This window comes from Phoenix dactylifera, chromosome 2 (genome assembly GCF_009389715.1).
Source record: "Phoenix dactylifera cultivar Barhee BC4 chromosome 2, palm_55x_up_171113_PBpolish2nd_filt_p, whole genome shotgun sequence".
In the NCBI taxonomy this organism is placed as follows: Eukaryota; Viridiplantae; Streptophyta; class Magnoliopsida; order Arecales; family Arecaceae; genus Phoenix; species Phoenix dactylifera.
This window is the reverse complement of record NC_052393.1, coordinates 4,645,295-4,661,463: the sequence shown is the minus strand read 5'-3', so window position 1 is coordinate 4,661,463 and position 16,169 is coordinate 4,645,295. Positions and strand designations below refer to the sequence as shown.

The 16,169-nt window shown below is 35.6% G+C and overlaps 1 protein-coding gene across 1 annotated transcript; it reads left to right on the top strand.

The window, feature by feature from the left end:
• The first annotated feature begins 3,666 nt into the window (after positions 1–3,666).
• Positions 3,667–7,918, top strand: LOC103719605 (monooxygenase 2-like). The gene is made up of 6 exons (XM_039118155.1): positions 3,667–3,853; positions 3,969–4,115; positions 5,108–5,176; positions 5,487–5,652; positions 5,796–6,024; positions 7,259–7,918. The coding sequence occupies exons 1-6, from the start codon at positions 3,780–3,782 to the stop codon at positions 7,789–7,791; spliced, it is 1,218 nt and encodes a 405-aa protein (XP_038974083.1). The 5' UTR covers positions 3,667–3,779; the 3' UTR covers positions 7,792–7,918.
• The last annotated feature ends 8,251 nt before the right edge of the window (positions 7,919–16,169 follow it).

Below are 16,169 nucleotides of genomic sequence, written 5' to 3'. Positions count from 1 at the left end.
TGGCATTCTTTTTTTTTTTCCTTTTTTTTTCCTTTGAGGTCTTTGCATCATGCATCTCTCCATAATAGTGGTGATGAAAAATGATGTCAAATAAAACGAGGTAGAGATCAGTAAAGCTAATGGGCTAGAGTAATTTGCTAAACATAGTTTCTTTACAACAGCACAAATTTAAAACAAAACAACTGCTAGGACATTGGCCGTTCATAGAATTTATAGATTTATAGATTTTTGGTTAATACAAGAGAGAAAGATTTCACTTTTCACTTACAATCGTTTTATCTGAATTCTCAGTACTTCAGCTAAATTGAAGACTTTTGAAGAATCTGATTTGTACTGGCTAGAATTTTTTCATCACCGGAAACTACAGCTTTTGCCATCTGAATTTGTTAAAAACTTTTTGTTGAAAGTTCATTAAAGCAATGCCCAATTAAATAGTAATAAGCGTTTATCATCTTTTCTTGGCTCTCAATTGCTTTTATATGCTGAGTATAATAGGTTTGGTAGGGGAGGGAAGGGTTAGCTTAAAAGTGGGTACTATTTTTTGAGGTAAAGTGAATAATATATATTTTGTGAATACCTCGATCGTCGGCTCTTCTGGCTCTTTTACTTGCATGTTTAATTTCTAAGAGATGAACCATTCTCTTTCAGTATTAGCTTATATACATGTTTCAGCCTGCAAAGTTGCACTCAAACAATTGCACGAGACAACCATTGCCAGAAAAAGAAATATCAAGGAGTTCAGCTATCCAAGCTTTCTTTTTAATTATCAATAATTAAGTTAATGATCATAGTGTATCAAGAATAAAGAAAATATCAGTATATTTTGCATACAATAATTTATTAGCTAGAAATAAATATTGAAAGTTATGAACAGTAATTTGTCAGATAACACTACTTTTTTTTTTGATATGGCGACTCGTGATGATCATCGGTTAAAAGAGTATTTAACTAACAAACTTTATTTGACCATTATATTATTATAATAGCTGTTATATAGTAGGAATAATAGTGATTATTTGCATGATACTTTGTTAAATAAATTTTTTTTTTTTCAAATTTCAAATTTTTACAAATTTTTCTCTTAAATTATACTTTGTATCGGTAAAAACTGATAATTTTTCATTAAGTGAATGGAAACATGGGTAATATTATTGTCTTTTATTTTTCTTTATATGCTGTTATGAAAATGTTATAACAATTATTTTAATGTTCATTTTTTGAGAGAACAGATAGGCACAAAGTATCAAATGGAATTTATTCAATTAAAGGAATAATTTAATATTATTATTATTATGATGACAGCCTTTCATGAAAGTATCTATCAGCTACAAATTAAGGCCCCATTTGAAGGAGCTTGTGGAGGGCCAAAAAGTACTTTTTGGCTCTCCAAAAATACTTTTAGATGAAATAGAAGTGTTTGGTAAAAATTTCGAAAAGTTGTTTTAGCTATTGCAGAAATCTAAAAACAGCTTTTTGGAAGAAGCTCTATTTTGGAACTTTCCAGAAAAGACTTTTAGGTTCGATCGAAAAGTTTTTTTGACCAAAATATCTATGATAAAATATAACAATTACACAAAATGTTTCTTTATAATCCTAGAAATTTGCTAGAAAATTTGTTACAGAGATAAATGATCATTAGGAGGGTAAAAAATTAATTTACTATTATAATATTTTATACCTTTATTATTGCATTATACTATAAGTATAATATTATATTACATTATATCATAATACATTAATAAATTATGTTAAATAGTTTAATATTATATTATATTATGAAAAATTAATTTACGCTAATAATTATAATATTTTCTATCTTTATTATTGTATTATCCTATAAATATAATATAATATTACATTATATCATAATACATTGATATGTTATGTTAAATAATTTAATATTATATTACTAAATTATAATAATATTATATTAGTAATATTATACTATATCATATATTTATATATTAATATATATTATATTTTATTATGCTCTGTTGTATAATATTATGTAATATTCATTATGGTCATTTTGTCATACTAAAAGTACTTTGTTAGTTTGTTTGCTAAACACATGTTAAAATGGTAAATGTAGTTATCAAACAGCAAACAACTTTTTATAAAAGTTCTATTTTCAAAAGTTCTGCTGTCAACAAATCTTCAAACGGAGCCTAGCAGCATTATTGGACCTTTGGTCAAGCAAAGCAAACTTTCCCTTGGAATAGGGATGGCTGACCAACCAGCCATATATTTTTTTTGTGGTAGGGGCATTGACGGGCCAGTAACTAATATAATCAAATTTAACAATGTAAGACGTAAGATGCTACGTCATGCGATTCCGCTGCCATTGAAGTCCAATGCACAAGACAACTGGGTGGTGATCAGATTAACTAAAATTCGATGAATCACTGTTACAATGAAACTTTGATTTCTTTCAAAGCAAAGCCCATACCGAGACTTGGCTCCATGCGCGCATGTATATGTATATATCTCAAAGGGCTCATTTAGTTCATAATGTTTTTTTACTAAAATAATTTTTTTTTAAAAGATGATTCTTAAAAATATGATATCTGAAAAAATAATTTTGATATATTTAGTTGATCATGAAAAAGTTACATATTTTAGAGTTACTTATGTCCGATTGGGCATTTATTTTTTAAAAAAGTTGCATGAAATACCTATTATATATTTAATAAAGAGAAAACCTTCACTCATGGATTTTGATGACTTAAGAGTACTTGTGAAAAAAAAATGATCTAATTTTCAACCCAAGAAAATGTAGTTTTTTCGTGCCCTTCATGACTTTTTCTTTTCCATAAAATATAAAATTCTTATTTTTATGAGAATGCTATTTTTTTATTTCTTCTCTTTGAAGACTCCAATCAAAAATTTATTTATTTTTTCGTTGACCATACTTTTTCTTCTTCTTTTTTCATGAACCAAACGAGTGCTAAATAGTTAAAAATAAAAAAAATAAAAAAATCCCTCAAACAATTATAATATATAAAAGTTTACTGCATTTAACTATTTATAATAATATATAGAATAATTATCTTTTCAAGTGACACAAAGGTATTGGTGCTCTATAACCTCTTCTAATTATGCCCTTATGATATCTCCTCTTACACTTGGAGCAAGAGGTCAGGATTTTATTTTGGATACAGGGCCGATCTAACCCTTAAGCGACCGTCTCAGTCGCCAAAGGCCTCGGCCCAAAGAAGGCCCGCCGCAGAAAAAGCTTAAAAGATAAAATAGGAAGAAAAAAAACTTCCTTAGTGAGTTTGCCTTGGGCTGATAAAATGAAAAGGAAAAAAAAAAAGCTACTCTTAGTGAGACCGCCTTAGGTCCCTAAATGTATTGAGATGCCCCAGTTTGGATGGCAACACCCATCTTTTAATCTCGATTAGTGGATTCTCGGTTCGTTAAAAGGTTCGGTCTTCTTGGAGGTCTACCCTCCAATGAAAATAAAGTGGAACGGAGAAGAAGGATCAGTATGGATTAGTCCCCCCTGGTCCAAGAAAAAAAAAAAAGGCAATCCTCTAGTCGCATCAATCCTTTCAGCCCGTGCCGTCGGCTGCTGCAGACAAAAAATTTGTATTCAACGTTGGGCTCCACGTTGCAGGTAGCATGGTTAAGAGTACTTCAGCGATGACCTCACGAGGGTCCCAACTCTCTCTCTCTCCTTCCAGCAATAAGTATTCTTTTCCTCGTCTCGCCTGCCTCCACCTTTAATCTCTGCCCCTAATTCTCCACGACCACATCCACAGCTCGCATTGCATCAAATGGAGGCCATCGAGGATGTCGTGATCATCGGCGCCGGAATAGCGGGGCTCGCAGCAGCTTTGGGACTCCATAGGTATGTACTAATTAACAGTAACACGCTGGTTTTTGTGTGGTGGCATTAATATCTTCTATAAATTGCCCTTGGGAGGAAGGAGAAAATTTCATTGTGGACTGAGAGATGGATGCAGGAAGGGAGTGAGGAGCTTGGTGTTGGAGTCGTCCGAGTCGCTGAGGGCGGCGGGTTTCGGGCTTCTCACATGGACCAATGCTTGGAGAGCACTGGATACGCTTGGGGTGGGGGACTCTCTCCGGCAGAGTCATGTCCGCTTACAAGGGTAAGCAGCAGCAATACCCTTTCTCTCTCTTATTATCGATTTCCTATCTCAACTATCGAGTGGTGGTCATCTGTTACAGGACTTCTTTTTTGTATGTGTTGTTCGGTTCTTAAGTACTGAATCCTTTTAATTGAGAAGACATGCATCGATCACACGATTTATGATGCCTTTAGAAGAAGCTCAGGTACAATTTACACACACACACACACACACACAGAGAGAATTTTTTTTTAAAAAAATAAAGAAATCAAAGATCCAATACATCTCCTATTACCTAGGATACATCCAACAAATTTTCTTGATTCTGTTCGTGCATCCATCCCCGTATTTTTATTTGGGAATTAGGAGCACTAGGATGAGATCTATGGTATAAGAGCACAGATCTTTTATAGTGCATGTGTAGCACCGCAGAGTGCCATGCATGACCACTATCAAAAGATGGATAACCATCAAATAAGACATTGTTTGATGGCCGTCCATATCTTAATGGAGGCCATCCAGAGATGCATGGTACTCTACGGTGCATGGGCCACATATTAATTAAAAGATCTTGGCTGAATAATTCAAACCCAAATTGCCGAATTAGCCTCTACTGGCTTTACTAATTGCACTAGTTGAATATGCACCCTATTTGAAAAAGCAAAGAATTGTGGATAGCTTATATACGTAGTCTCAAAGCGATTGTAAAATTTCGTAGTTTATAACTAAAACTGGCACATGTGTGATTTACCCAAGTTCCTACACACATAGATCTTGCTAGTTTATTATGAAAAAATATTTATGCAACTTGATCAAATAATAAATGCATATCATTTTCATGCCTACTATATACATATATGAAAAGCAATATATATATATATATATATATATATATATATATATATATATATATGTGCATAGATATATGTATGTATAGATACATACATATATGTATGTATATGTATATGTATGTATGTATAAATATAAATTAATGAATGCTTTTGTGTGTGCAGACTGACAGCTACTTCCGCAACTTCTGGAGCGAGAACATCAAATTTGTCATTTGTGGCACGAGGGAAGATGTGAGCTTTTAGATTGTGTCATGCACGAACCAACATTTTTTTATCACATTGTATTACTCTTTGGCAAGTAGATGATCCAAGTTAATCTCTTCAATCGGCACCCAAAACCTATATTCCTCGTGTTTTGAAAACATACTTGCCAGTTATATGATATAATTGTAATGCGATCATACAATAATTATGTGTAGACCAAATAAAAATATTTCGGTCTCTTGCTAGAAACCACAAGCGAGGTGTCCCATTAATATCTTCTTGTGAGAAAGTAATGTATTCCATTAATTTAATTATTGTCTTTTGAAAAATGATGCAGTGGGGAGCATGAAGTTCGCTGCCTAAGGAGGAATATATTGTTGGAAGCCTTAGAAAAGGAGTTACCACTTGGCACGGTTAGATACTCTTCCAAAGTTGCTGCAATTGAGGAGGATGGCTACTTTAAGCTCCTGCATTTGGCCGATGGCTCCAAACTCAAAACAAAGGTGCACATATTTCTAAGAGGAAAAGAACATGGATGAAATGATTTTGTAATGTAAAATATGTATCAATGTGGCATATAAACTATCTAGAGTTGTTAATAGAATCATTTGAAAACTATTTCTGTTGTTTTTTCCCCATGTTATAGGTCTTGATAGGTTGTGATGGAGTGAATTCAGTGGTAGCAAAATGGTTGGGCCTACAGAAACCAACATTCACAGGGCGTTCAGCTTCGAGAGGTTTTGTTGAGTTTCCAAATGGCCATGGTTTCAAACCCGAGTTCATGCAATGCTTTGGAGAAGGCTTTCGTACAGGTTTATTGCCTTGTAACGAAAGGATTGTTTATTGGTTTTTCACTTGGACTTCCTCTGAGCAAGGTAAGCTCTACAATATTTGTTATGTTTGCATGCATTCTATTGTGTATATTTGTACTCAAGTAAATGAGACTGAACAGACACAATGCTCCACCTCCACTCAAATATGGACCCTAAAAAATTTACTCAACATTTACATAACAGTGCAAGCTTATTAAATATAGTGCCGCGCCATGATTAGTGAAGCTAATTGGAAAATAGTTCGGCATCATTCTTAATTGTAGAGCCATAGAATTTGGACCATCGGTGTTATAGCTAATTGCTCGAAACATGTGTTATGTTTTATTCCAAAAGAATATGGTTTTGAAGCTATTTATTTTATATTTTTTCTTCACATTGCCTATGAATTGAAAGGCTAGAAATATATGCATAAAATCAATGCTCCCTTTTGCTTATTAAAGTTTTGCTTCCTTACATTTTTTAAAATAGTAAATATTTTTTTATATTAAATCTCAGCTCCTAAATTTATTAAGGATAAAATAGATATTTCAAAGATTTATGATTCAGCTGGTTACAAATTAAAAAAAAAGGTTTTTTTGCAGGGTAGTCCTGATATTTTTTGTATTTATATATTCATTCCTAGCTGTTCCATATTTATATTTAATCCCTGAATCTCGTGTTAACTTAACTAGATGACAACAACATATTCTACTTATATTCTTCCAACAATGCTAATTACATAACTTTTGGATATTTTATTTCTAGCCCTCGTACTTGCAGACCTCTTAACCCATGCCACTCAATCGCAAGAAAAAGGGGAAGTAAGTGGGAAGTGACAAAGCCCCCGGCCTCATCTGCCCTTAAAATAATGATATATTTGTCATTCTACAGCACTGGCAGGGTTCAGTCAAAAGAAACCAGAGGAGGAATTGTTTTGTACAAATGTAAGACTTTGCAAGAGTTTTATGTGAATATGGAAATGGAGATAGATATATAAACACAAAAAATTTAATGACCAAATTACGTGAAACTCAGGGACTTCTTATGAGAGAGCGTGTGAATATGGAAATGGAGATAGATATATAAACACAAAAAATTTAATGACCAAATTACGTGAAACTCAGGGACTTCTTATGAGAGAGCGTGAGAAAGAGAACAAGAAATAAAGGGATTTGTTATGTGAGAGCGTGAGAAAGAGAACAAGAAATAAATTTTACTCATGGTATACCTACAAGCCTCTTTTTTTTTTTTTTATCAATGTGAAATGTTAACTCTTTTGTTTGGTTTTATTTGACAGAAAAGGAAGTGGAAGAAAGTGCAACGAAAATGAAACAATATATGTTAAGTAAGTTGAAGCATTCCAAGGTGCCTGAGGAATTTATACATGTCATAGAAACAAGCGAACTCAGCAATCCGGTCTCAGCTCAATTGAGATACAGGTGGCCATTTTCTTTGTTGTGGGGGAATATAAGCAAGGGAAATGTTTGTGTGGCCGGAGACGCATTCCATCCCATGACACCTGATATAGGTCAAGGAGGCTGCTCGGCACTTGAAGATAGCATTGTTTTGGCCAGATGCTTGAGCGAAGCCTTTTTGGGGGAGCTCAATGGAGGAGCTGAAGGAGAGTACGACAAAATTAAGAAGGGCTTGGAGAAGTATGCGAGGGAGAGAAGATGGAGGAGCTTTCAGTTGATTGCCACAGCTTATGTCGTGGGTCGTATACAAGAAAGTGATGGTGCAATCATGGGTTTCCTAAGGGACAAATGTTTGTCCCGTACAATGGCTGGGTTGCTCTTAGAAAGAGCTGATTTTGATTTTGGGAAGCTCTAAAGCTATTAGTATTGAGTTCTTTTATGTCATAATGTAACTGGAACTGTGCCAGAATTATTAATTGGTATTTAATTTATGCAGCAGAATTCCGATGAAAAGCTCTGTTATAGGGGCGTTAGTAGGCCAATCCACGAGCCTAAATTTATATTGTCTCAAATTCGATCCCGTAGACATGCTTAATCCACATTAGTTAATTGATATCTTGAGTTTAACTTGTGTGTCTCGTATTCGCTCGTGTGTAAGCATTAGTATTTGGCATGTGCCATGAGAATGAGCAAAGTTAGGGTGACTTTATCCTTTGATGAAAAACTTTTTCTAACTTGATAAAAATTTCCACTTTTGACTCATAGTATTCTTTTGCATATGTCCTTTAAACAATCAAGAACTACAGTACGAATAGTGAACTTGATAAATATGGAAATATCTTTAAAAGTTTACACCTACTCGTGCTAGACAAATGAATTTATTCAATGGCATGTGTAATGACGATTTTGATCCAACAAGAAAGAGCATTTGATGAATAATTATGTTCTTATCGGTGAATCCAAAGAAAGTAAAACTATTTGATAGGTGATTGAATCAACAAACAACATGCCATGTATCATTACTAATTCAGAAAGCATAAGAATTTGATGGATGGTTGTGATCTCATTATTTTATGAAATTTATCCTAGCTTATGATGCATGTGATTATTTTGAGTCGATAAGGTATTTCATTGATGCCTATGATTCAAGATCAAAAAAATTTTGACGGCATACAGTGATCCATTATTAATTAAATATCAATCCTAAGATTTTCTATTTCTGTGAGTTTTTTTGTTAATATTTGTATTAGTGTAGTACTCTCACTTTTGTCACTCTCTCATACATTTAAAGCAAGTGGCTCATTACCCCACCATAGCATCAATGGCCTTGTGTAGCCATTTGATTTATACATACTAACAATAGATGCATAATATACATCAGTGTATATGTATTTGTTCATTCTATTAGTTTTGTTGCTCAAGCAGCCAAGCTGACCGACAAAATTATGCATCAAATTGATAATATTTGGTATGATAAATTATTAGAAATTTCCAAATAAATTCTCAGTATCCTGAAAAAAGACCCTAAAAAAACATTCATGATTCTCAATGTTTGAATATTTTGTTTTTTTTTATTTCTATTGTTATATATATATATTCTTGAATGGTTTAATTCATCCTGCTTACCAAAAAAAATATTACAAATATTGGACTTGGAAGCCGGCTGACTTGCTTCGGCCTATCCTTACTATGGGCTTAGCTTTTGAGCCCTTAACCAGCTTAGGAGTTATCTAACAGAGATACGTTTTGGAGCGGAAATAAGACGTGACAACAAAAAGGGTCAATTCTATATCCAACGAACACAATATCTCGGGTCAACTCAACTCAGCTTGATTCGGGTTAAAGGTCAGCGGGGATCGCCTAACCTTACCCGATCCTTTGACCGTGGTACTGCGCTAAGATATTTTCTTCGAGCTCAAAAGGCCAACGGGAAGCGAGAAAGAATCAAGGCATTCTCCCCAGCTCCTCGGAGCTAGGTAAATTTCTTATCATCCGTGTTCATGAATTATATTCGGTCGGTCTAGTGTAATAATCAAAACGAAAATAAAGAAGTAAAGAAGGAAAATAGAAGAAGAAGAGGGGAAGAGGAAGAATAGGAAAATGGAAAGAGAAGAAGAAGGGAGGTCGGAGAGGGAGGATCGGAACGACCGAGACCTCCTCCCTCTCGGCTGCAGCACCGCCGGCTCCTCTTTGCCTCATGGGAGGAGAGAGAGAGAGAGGGAGGAGAAGAGGGAAGAAGAGAAGAGAAAGAAGAAGAAAGAAAAGAAACAAAAAAAAAAACGAGAAAAAGCCTACCGGTGGATGATCCGCAGCCGCCACCACCGTCGCCGGGAGCGTCTGCCGCAGAGCCGGTCGCGGTCTCCGGCCACGGGCGCCGCCGGCCGCGGCCCGACCCCTCCCGTTAGGGGGAACTCGTCCTCCTCCCATTCGCGGGAGAAGAAAGGAAGAAAGGGGAAAAGAAGAAGAAGAAGGGGGTCTGCGTTTTGGGGGTGATGAATAAGGGAAGGAGGTTTTCATGGGAATGGAAGAGGAAGAGGAAGATGGGTTCCAATCGGGAAGGGAAGAAAGAAGCGATGAAAGGGGAGGAGAGTGCTTTCGTGAGCCAAGTGATTGATAACAAGAAGACGATTTCCGATCGGGAAGGGAAGAGAGGGTCCACCGAGGTTGAACTTGGGTTCTTGTAATCGGTTATAAAGGGAAAAGATTCTTATGGGCTTGTGATTGTTGTGGGCTTTCTGGGCTATAATAGAAAGGGTCCACCGAGGTTGAACTTGGGTTACTGAATTAAGAGCCCAATGTCTTAACTATTGGACCATGGGGCTGTCAACATGAGGCAGATATTGTAATGGGCTCAAGATTTGGGCTAATAAGGGGCCAAAGGGGTCTTCATGGGTGCTGATTAATTGGGCCATAGGATGGTTTCAATTTGTTCTGATTTTACGAGTCTAAGACGGGTTGGCCCTGGTACGAGACAAGTATTTTTAAATCCAAAACTAACTTAGGCCTGAGGAGTCCAAACTTAAAAGGAAGGATTCAATTGAATATAAACTATATGGGCCGAATCATGGTCTTCCTTTAAATTAACTAAAACTAATAGGTTTAATTATAAGTTAACTAATTATGTTACTGGGCTGAATACAAATGGGCCCAATAACAGAATCAGGCCATGGGCCTGATCTAGAATTTAATTAAACTTTGGGTCTGAATGCAAATGGGCCCAGACCTGAAGCAGAAGGCAAGTGGGTCTAAACCAGAAGTTGGAATTGGCTCAGACCTGAACCAGAAGCTGGATCAGACCTGAATCAGAGGTTGAATAAGGTTTGAACCCGAAGCTGAATCAGACATGAACCCATAATTGAATCAAATTTGAGCTAGAAAATTGATTAGACCCGAATCAGAAATTGGGTCAGACTCGAACCAACAGATGACCTAGACCTGAACTAGAAAACTGATTAGACCCGAACCAGAAATTGGGTCAGACATGAACCAGAAAACTGATTAGACCCGAATCAGAAAATTGATTAGACCCGAACTAGAAATTGGGTCAGACCCAGGCTAGCAGGTGAACCAGACCTAAACCAGAACTTGAATCAAATCCGAACCAGAAAGTAGATTAAACCTAACCCAGAAATTGAATTGGGCCATGGGCCTAAACTAGAAATTGAATTAGGCTATGAACCCGAAAATGAAATTGAATCCTATGGATGGGCTATAAATAATTTTAATTAAGAAAAGGTTATAAATAAATAAAAATTGAATGTGCAAGTAACATGTAATTTAATGATATTGGTAGGTATTAGAGAATTAGTATCTAAGCATAATATTTGGCGAGCGAATAATTGTAAGTGACCCTGACACAATATTATTGTTTTCAATTACATGAAATTATTTGGATATGAAATTGTATAGTACTTCTATGTTTCTGAAAATTAGGATCAAGCATATGTTAGCAAATGATTGCATGATTTTGGATAAATAGCATCTATCATGATTATTATTATATTATGTACACATGATTATGATGATGTAGAAAGATGCATGGAAAAATGAAGTTTGTAGCATGATCAAAAAATTTTGGCATATTGTGATGCCATTATTCAATTTTCAATCTACTTATGAAGTAAGTTTTATAAAAAGCATGATATGGTTTATGAACTCTCAGATTGCTATATACGGCCCTCGCCAGCGGGTTATAGTAGGTCGGCATACGGTCCTCGCTAGCGGATTATAGTAGCTCAGCATACGATCCTCGCCAGCGAATATAGTAGCTCGGCATACGGCCCTCGCCAATGGGTTAAAATAGCTTGGTGTAGACCCTGCCAATGAGGAATAATAGTTAGCAAAGATTATGATCCTCGCCAACGGGTTATAATAGTTTGGTTTAGACCCTGCCAACAGAGAATAATAGTTGGTAAAGATTACGGCTCTGTCACGGGTAATAATAGTGACCATAGCTACACTACTATTTGAGAGCATGGTTTTCAAAGTAGAGAATAATGGCAATGTTTTATGATGCACAACCATATTTATGAACTTGCATGATTGGCATGCAATGCTTTATGACTGATTTGGATACATGCTATATAAAATGCTTACTTTGTTATAACCGTTAATTTTTTAAATTAATGCACTCACATGAAGTACATTATGCTTGATCTGGTAAAATTGTGCATGGTTACTTACTGAGTTTTTATAGCTCACACCAATTTATTTATGTTCTTACAGATAAATAGGATTGCTAGGAGCTTGACATGCTTCAAGATTATGTAAAAAATGGAATATTGAATGCTGATATTTTTTTAGAAGCTCTATATCGATCCTTATTGATGAAACATTTGATGACATTCATGAATAAAATTGTTTATAATTGATTTGAAGTTTTGAAGTGGTTGTGTGTTATTGTATACTTAAGTTTGCAATAGCACGGTCGTGTCATGATCTGAGTTCGGGGCATGACAAAACCCTAATTCAGTCCTCCTCTTCGTGTCCTTGCATCGATGTGTGCTACTCTCAATCCCATACTTTCAAATTAATTTCGCTTGTCTTGTTTCCTTTCTCCATCATCGGATCCATGATTTCTTCGTTCGTGAGTTTTATTCTTCTTTTTTCTTTCACTATTTGCTGATTGTTTTTATCACGAAAATGAAGATAAAGACAAGAAAAAAGATGATTAAGGATGTGGAGATGAAGGAGGTTCAAGCTCCATTCAATTCCTTGTCCTCTGTCATCGCTTCTTCCACCCTTCAGTGTAAGATTACGATAAATTAACAATGAAGAGATTTTTTTAAAAAAGAACCTGCCTTTTCATCTAATTCTCTACAGTTCCTTCTATTTTTTACGATTTCATCATCATCCGGCACGACCAATCGTGTTAAAGGTCAGGTCTTCGCCGAATTGATGGCCCGAAGCGTTATAGTCGAGTAAGGGTTTATAGCGTTCAAGTTACCTCTACTCAGTTGTCTACAGTGAGCAGATATACCCAAGATGCTAGAAAATATAGTAGCACTGAGAGGTTTGTAGTCTCAAGACAACGATGGAGGAAGCGATACAGGAGATAAGGCAGAGCCATAAGACAAAGATAGAGCAGATAAGGCAAAGCCATAAGACCAATGTTGCGGAGTTGAAGCATAGCCATGAGATAATGATACAATCTTTGTAGGTTCAGCTTGACCAGATTTCATCTTTATTGTAGAAGTTTGCACCTCAGGTAAATAACTAAATCTATTTGAATATTTTACATAATTATAACGTAATAACTTTCATATTCTTAACTTCTAAAGTTTCTATATTTTTTCTTATAGGTTGCTAATACTTTAACTACTCGTAGAGATGATGATGATGTTATCGACCTCTGATACTTTGTAGACTGTTTATTTAGTAATTCGATATGTATGTTTTTAATATTTTCGAAGCACATTGTAAATGTAATCATGTATGACAACATGAATATTTCCAATGAAAAGTTCTTGTTTGTGATGTGACTTTTCTTATCTATATGATTTTTGTTATGTATTTGTTATTTTGGTAAATAATGTATACAAAATTAAGAAATTGCTTTTACTACTATTGCTGACGCTTAAAAACATTGGCAATAACAAATTTGGCATGACATGGAATGGCCAAAGTGCCCAGATTGGCCAACACTAACAAACGTCGGCGGAAGCCCAACTACTATTCCCTCTGTACAGTTTCAATCGACAGTTATTAGTGTCGGCAAATTCCAAAATGGGTAGGTTTTCGCGGATACTTATAAGCATTGGCGTACACCAAAATGAGTCGACGCTTACACTGACGCTTATGAGCATCGGTAAAGGCTCCAAAACGCGCCAGAAAAGATTCTTTTTTCTTGTAATGTGATAGTGGAATTATTGGGAGAGGCATCATTTTTCCTCCAAAAATCTGATGCTAAACAGCAAGCACAATTGATGTCTGTGGTGATTTGTTATTCTAGAATTCTATAGATGTATTGATCATGTTTACAATTTATATACATAAATCTATTCCTGGATCTCTAATCCAAGTTACATAAATTATCCAAATTGAGGTGCTCAAACAATACACTCACCATGTTGGATGGCAAGATGGACCCGTTCGTAAACTTCTAAACATATATAAGTGATTTGTAAAATTTGGTTTACAATTTAAAATTAGTATTGATGCAAACTTAGAGTTTTACTACTCTCACTTGTGTTCACTTTCATTTAGTTGCCAGCAAAGATTGTTAATCTTGTTGGAGTCTGGTGGCCCCAGAGTTTAGATTTGCTTTTCAAATTATGCCATATTTTACTTAATAGTCCATTCCTTTCCACATATATCAACCTCCTTTACCCATAGATCAGGTGAAACCACAAGCTGAAGTTGACTATGACGGAGGTATGTGTCTTCAATTTGTCTGTTTGGATGTTTTATATGCTCATCTTTCTTGACAATTTATTTGCATTCTAGAGGATGGCTCCATGGAATTGTTGTTTTTGACATCTGGCCTGAGCAAATTCTTGTATTAGTTTCCGTTGTTTTCTTGTTATTTAAGCTACAACCCACGCTTTAAGGATCAGTTCTAGAAAAAGTGTCGTTCTTTTGGTCTATATATTCTTGTGTTCGTACCATCAAATCTTTGTCCTTGGTCCTTCCTTCGAGCTTCGGCAGAACCAAATAACTTTTGGAGGAAAGCTGGATTGGTTGAGCCAATGTTTTCTCGGGGAAATCCAGATTGGATCGACTGATTTCTCGGTGGTAATCACAATTGGCTATTGAGTCGACGATTGCTTGCTCCGACCTGGATCGATCACATTCTTCATTGGGTTGACCATGCTGCGGACATTCTTGTCCACGGTCGAACTTGGAAACCCTTCCTTTTGTTGGATAACGACTCCCACTCTTCCATGCATATAGCAGGAATCTTTAAAGTCTGCCCATGAAGCTGTGACTGATATTACGTAAGATAACACGTCGTTTGAGGCCCCTCATTTCATAAGCAATGACCTCAGTGCATCCTACCGTCTCTTGCTTCTTCCATCATCCCCCCGGCCTCTCAACTCCACCTCAGTTCTCTCTCTCCTCTACCATTCTCGCACACGCCGACGCAGTCCCCCTTCATAGATAAACGCATTCCTAAACCAGTGAGGAGTAAATGGCAATAGCCAAATCCAGTGAGGAGTAAATGGCAATAGATAAGAGATGGTTGTAGGAAAGGAGTCATGAAGAGCTTGGTCTTGGAGTCCTCAGAGACGTTGAGGACCACAGGCTTCGCATTCGCCACATCGACCGTAGCTTATATCTTGGGCTTGATACAACAAAGCAATAATGTTGTTATAAGCTTCCTACAAGATAAATTCTTGACTACGATCATGGGCAAAGTGGTATTGAAGATGGCTGACTATGATTGTGGAAAGCTTTAAAGCTATTCAAGCAGAAATCTTTTATAAAGTAGCTTGCGGCTACAAATCTGTTAGTGATTTTTGTACTACCGTAGCCTGCAGTTTGATTTTGGACATTGTGAACTTTGCACTTGTATGAAAAATAAATATAATCCCATCCCCCCTTCTCTTGATCCTCCTTTTTCTAAATTTTATCCACTAAAACTGTTCAAATAGATTAAAAAAATATTTATAACAATTCTTCTTCTTCCCTAAACTTGTGCCAATGCATGCTCATATGCTAGTTCCGTTTAAAGTTATTCCATTGATCTGCCAAGACAAGTCTGAGTAGCTCGGTAGGTGAGGTGCCAAGGCCTTGCAGAATGGTAGTCCTCGTTCTGCCGGCAAACCAATCAGAGCTTCTGGCCTGTAAAAGGATACCTGGATCATCGGCTCTTCTGGCTCTTTTACTTGCATGTTTTATTTCTAAGAGATGAACCATCCTCTTTCAGTATTAGCTTCTATGCATGTTTCAGCCTGGAAAGTTGCACTGAAACAATTACATGAGACAACCATTGCCAGAAAAATTAAAGAAATAACAAGGAGTGCAGTTATCCAAGCTTTCTTTTTTAATTATCAATAATTAAGTTAATGATCATAGTGTATCTAGAATAATGAAAATATTAGTATATCTTGAATAAAATAATTTATTAATTAGAGATAAATATTGAAAATCGTGAACACTACTTTGTCAGATAACACTATTTTTTTTTTGTAGATATAGCGACTCGTAATGACCATCGGCTAAAAGGAGTAATAAACTTTAACTAACAAACTTTATCTGACCATTATATTATTATAACAACTGTTATGTAGTAGGAATAATTGTAATTATTTGCATGATACTTTGTTAAATATTTTTTTTCAAATTTCTATT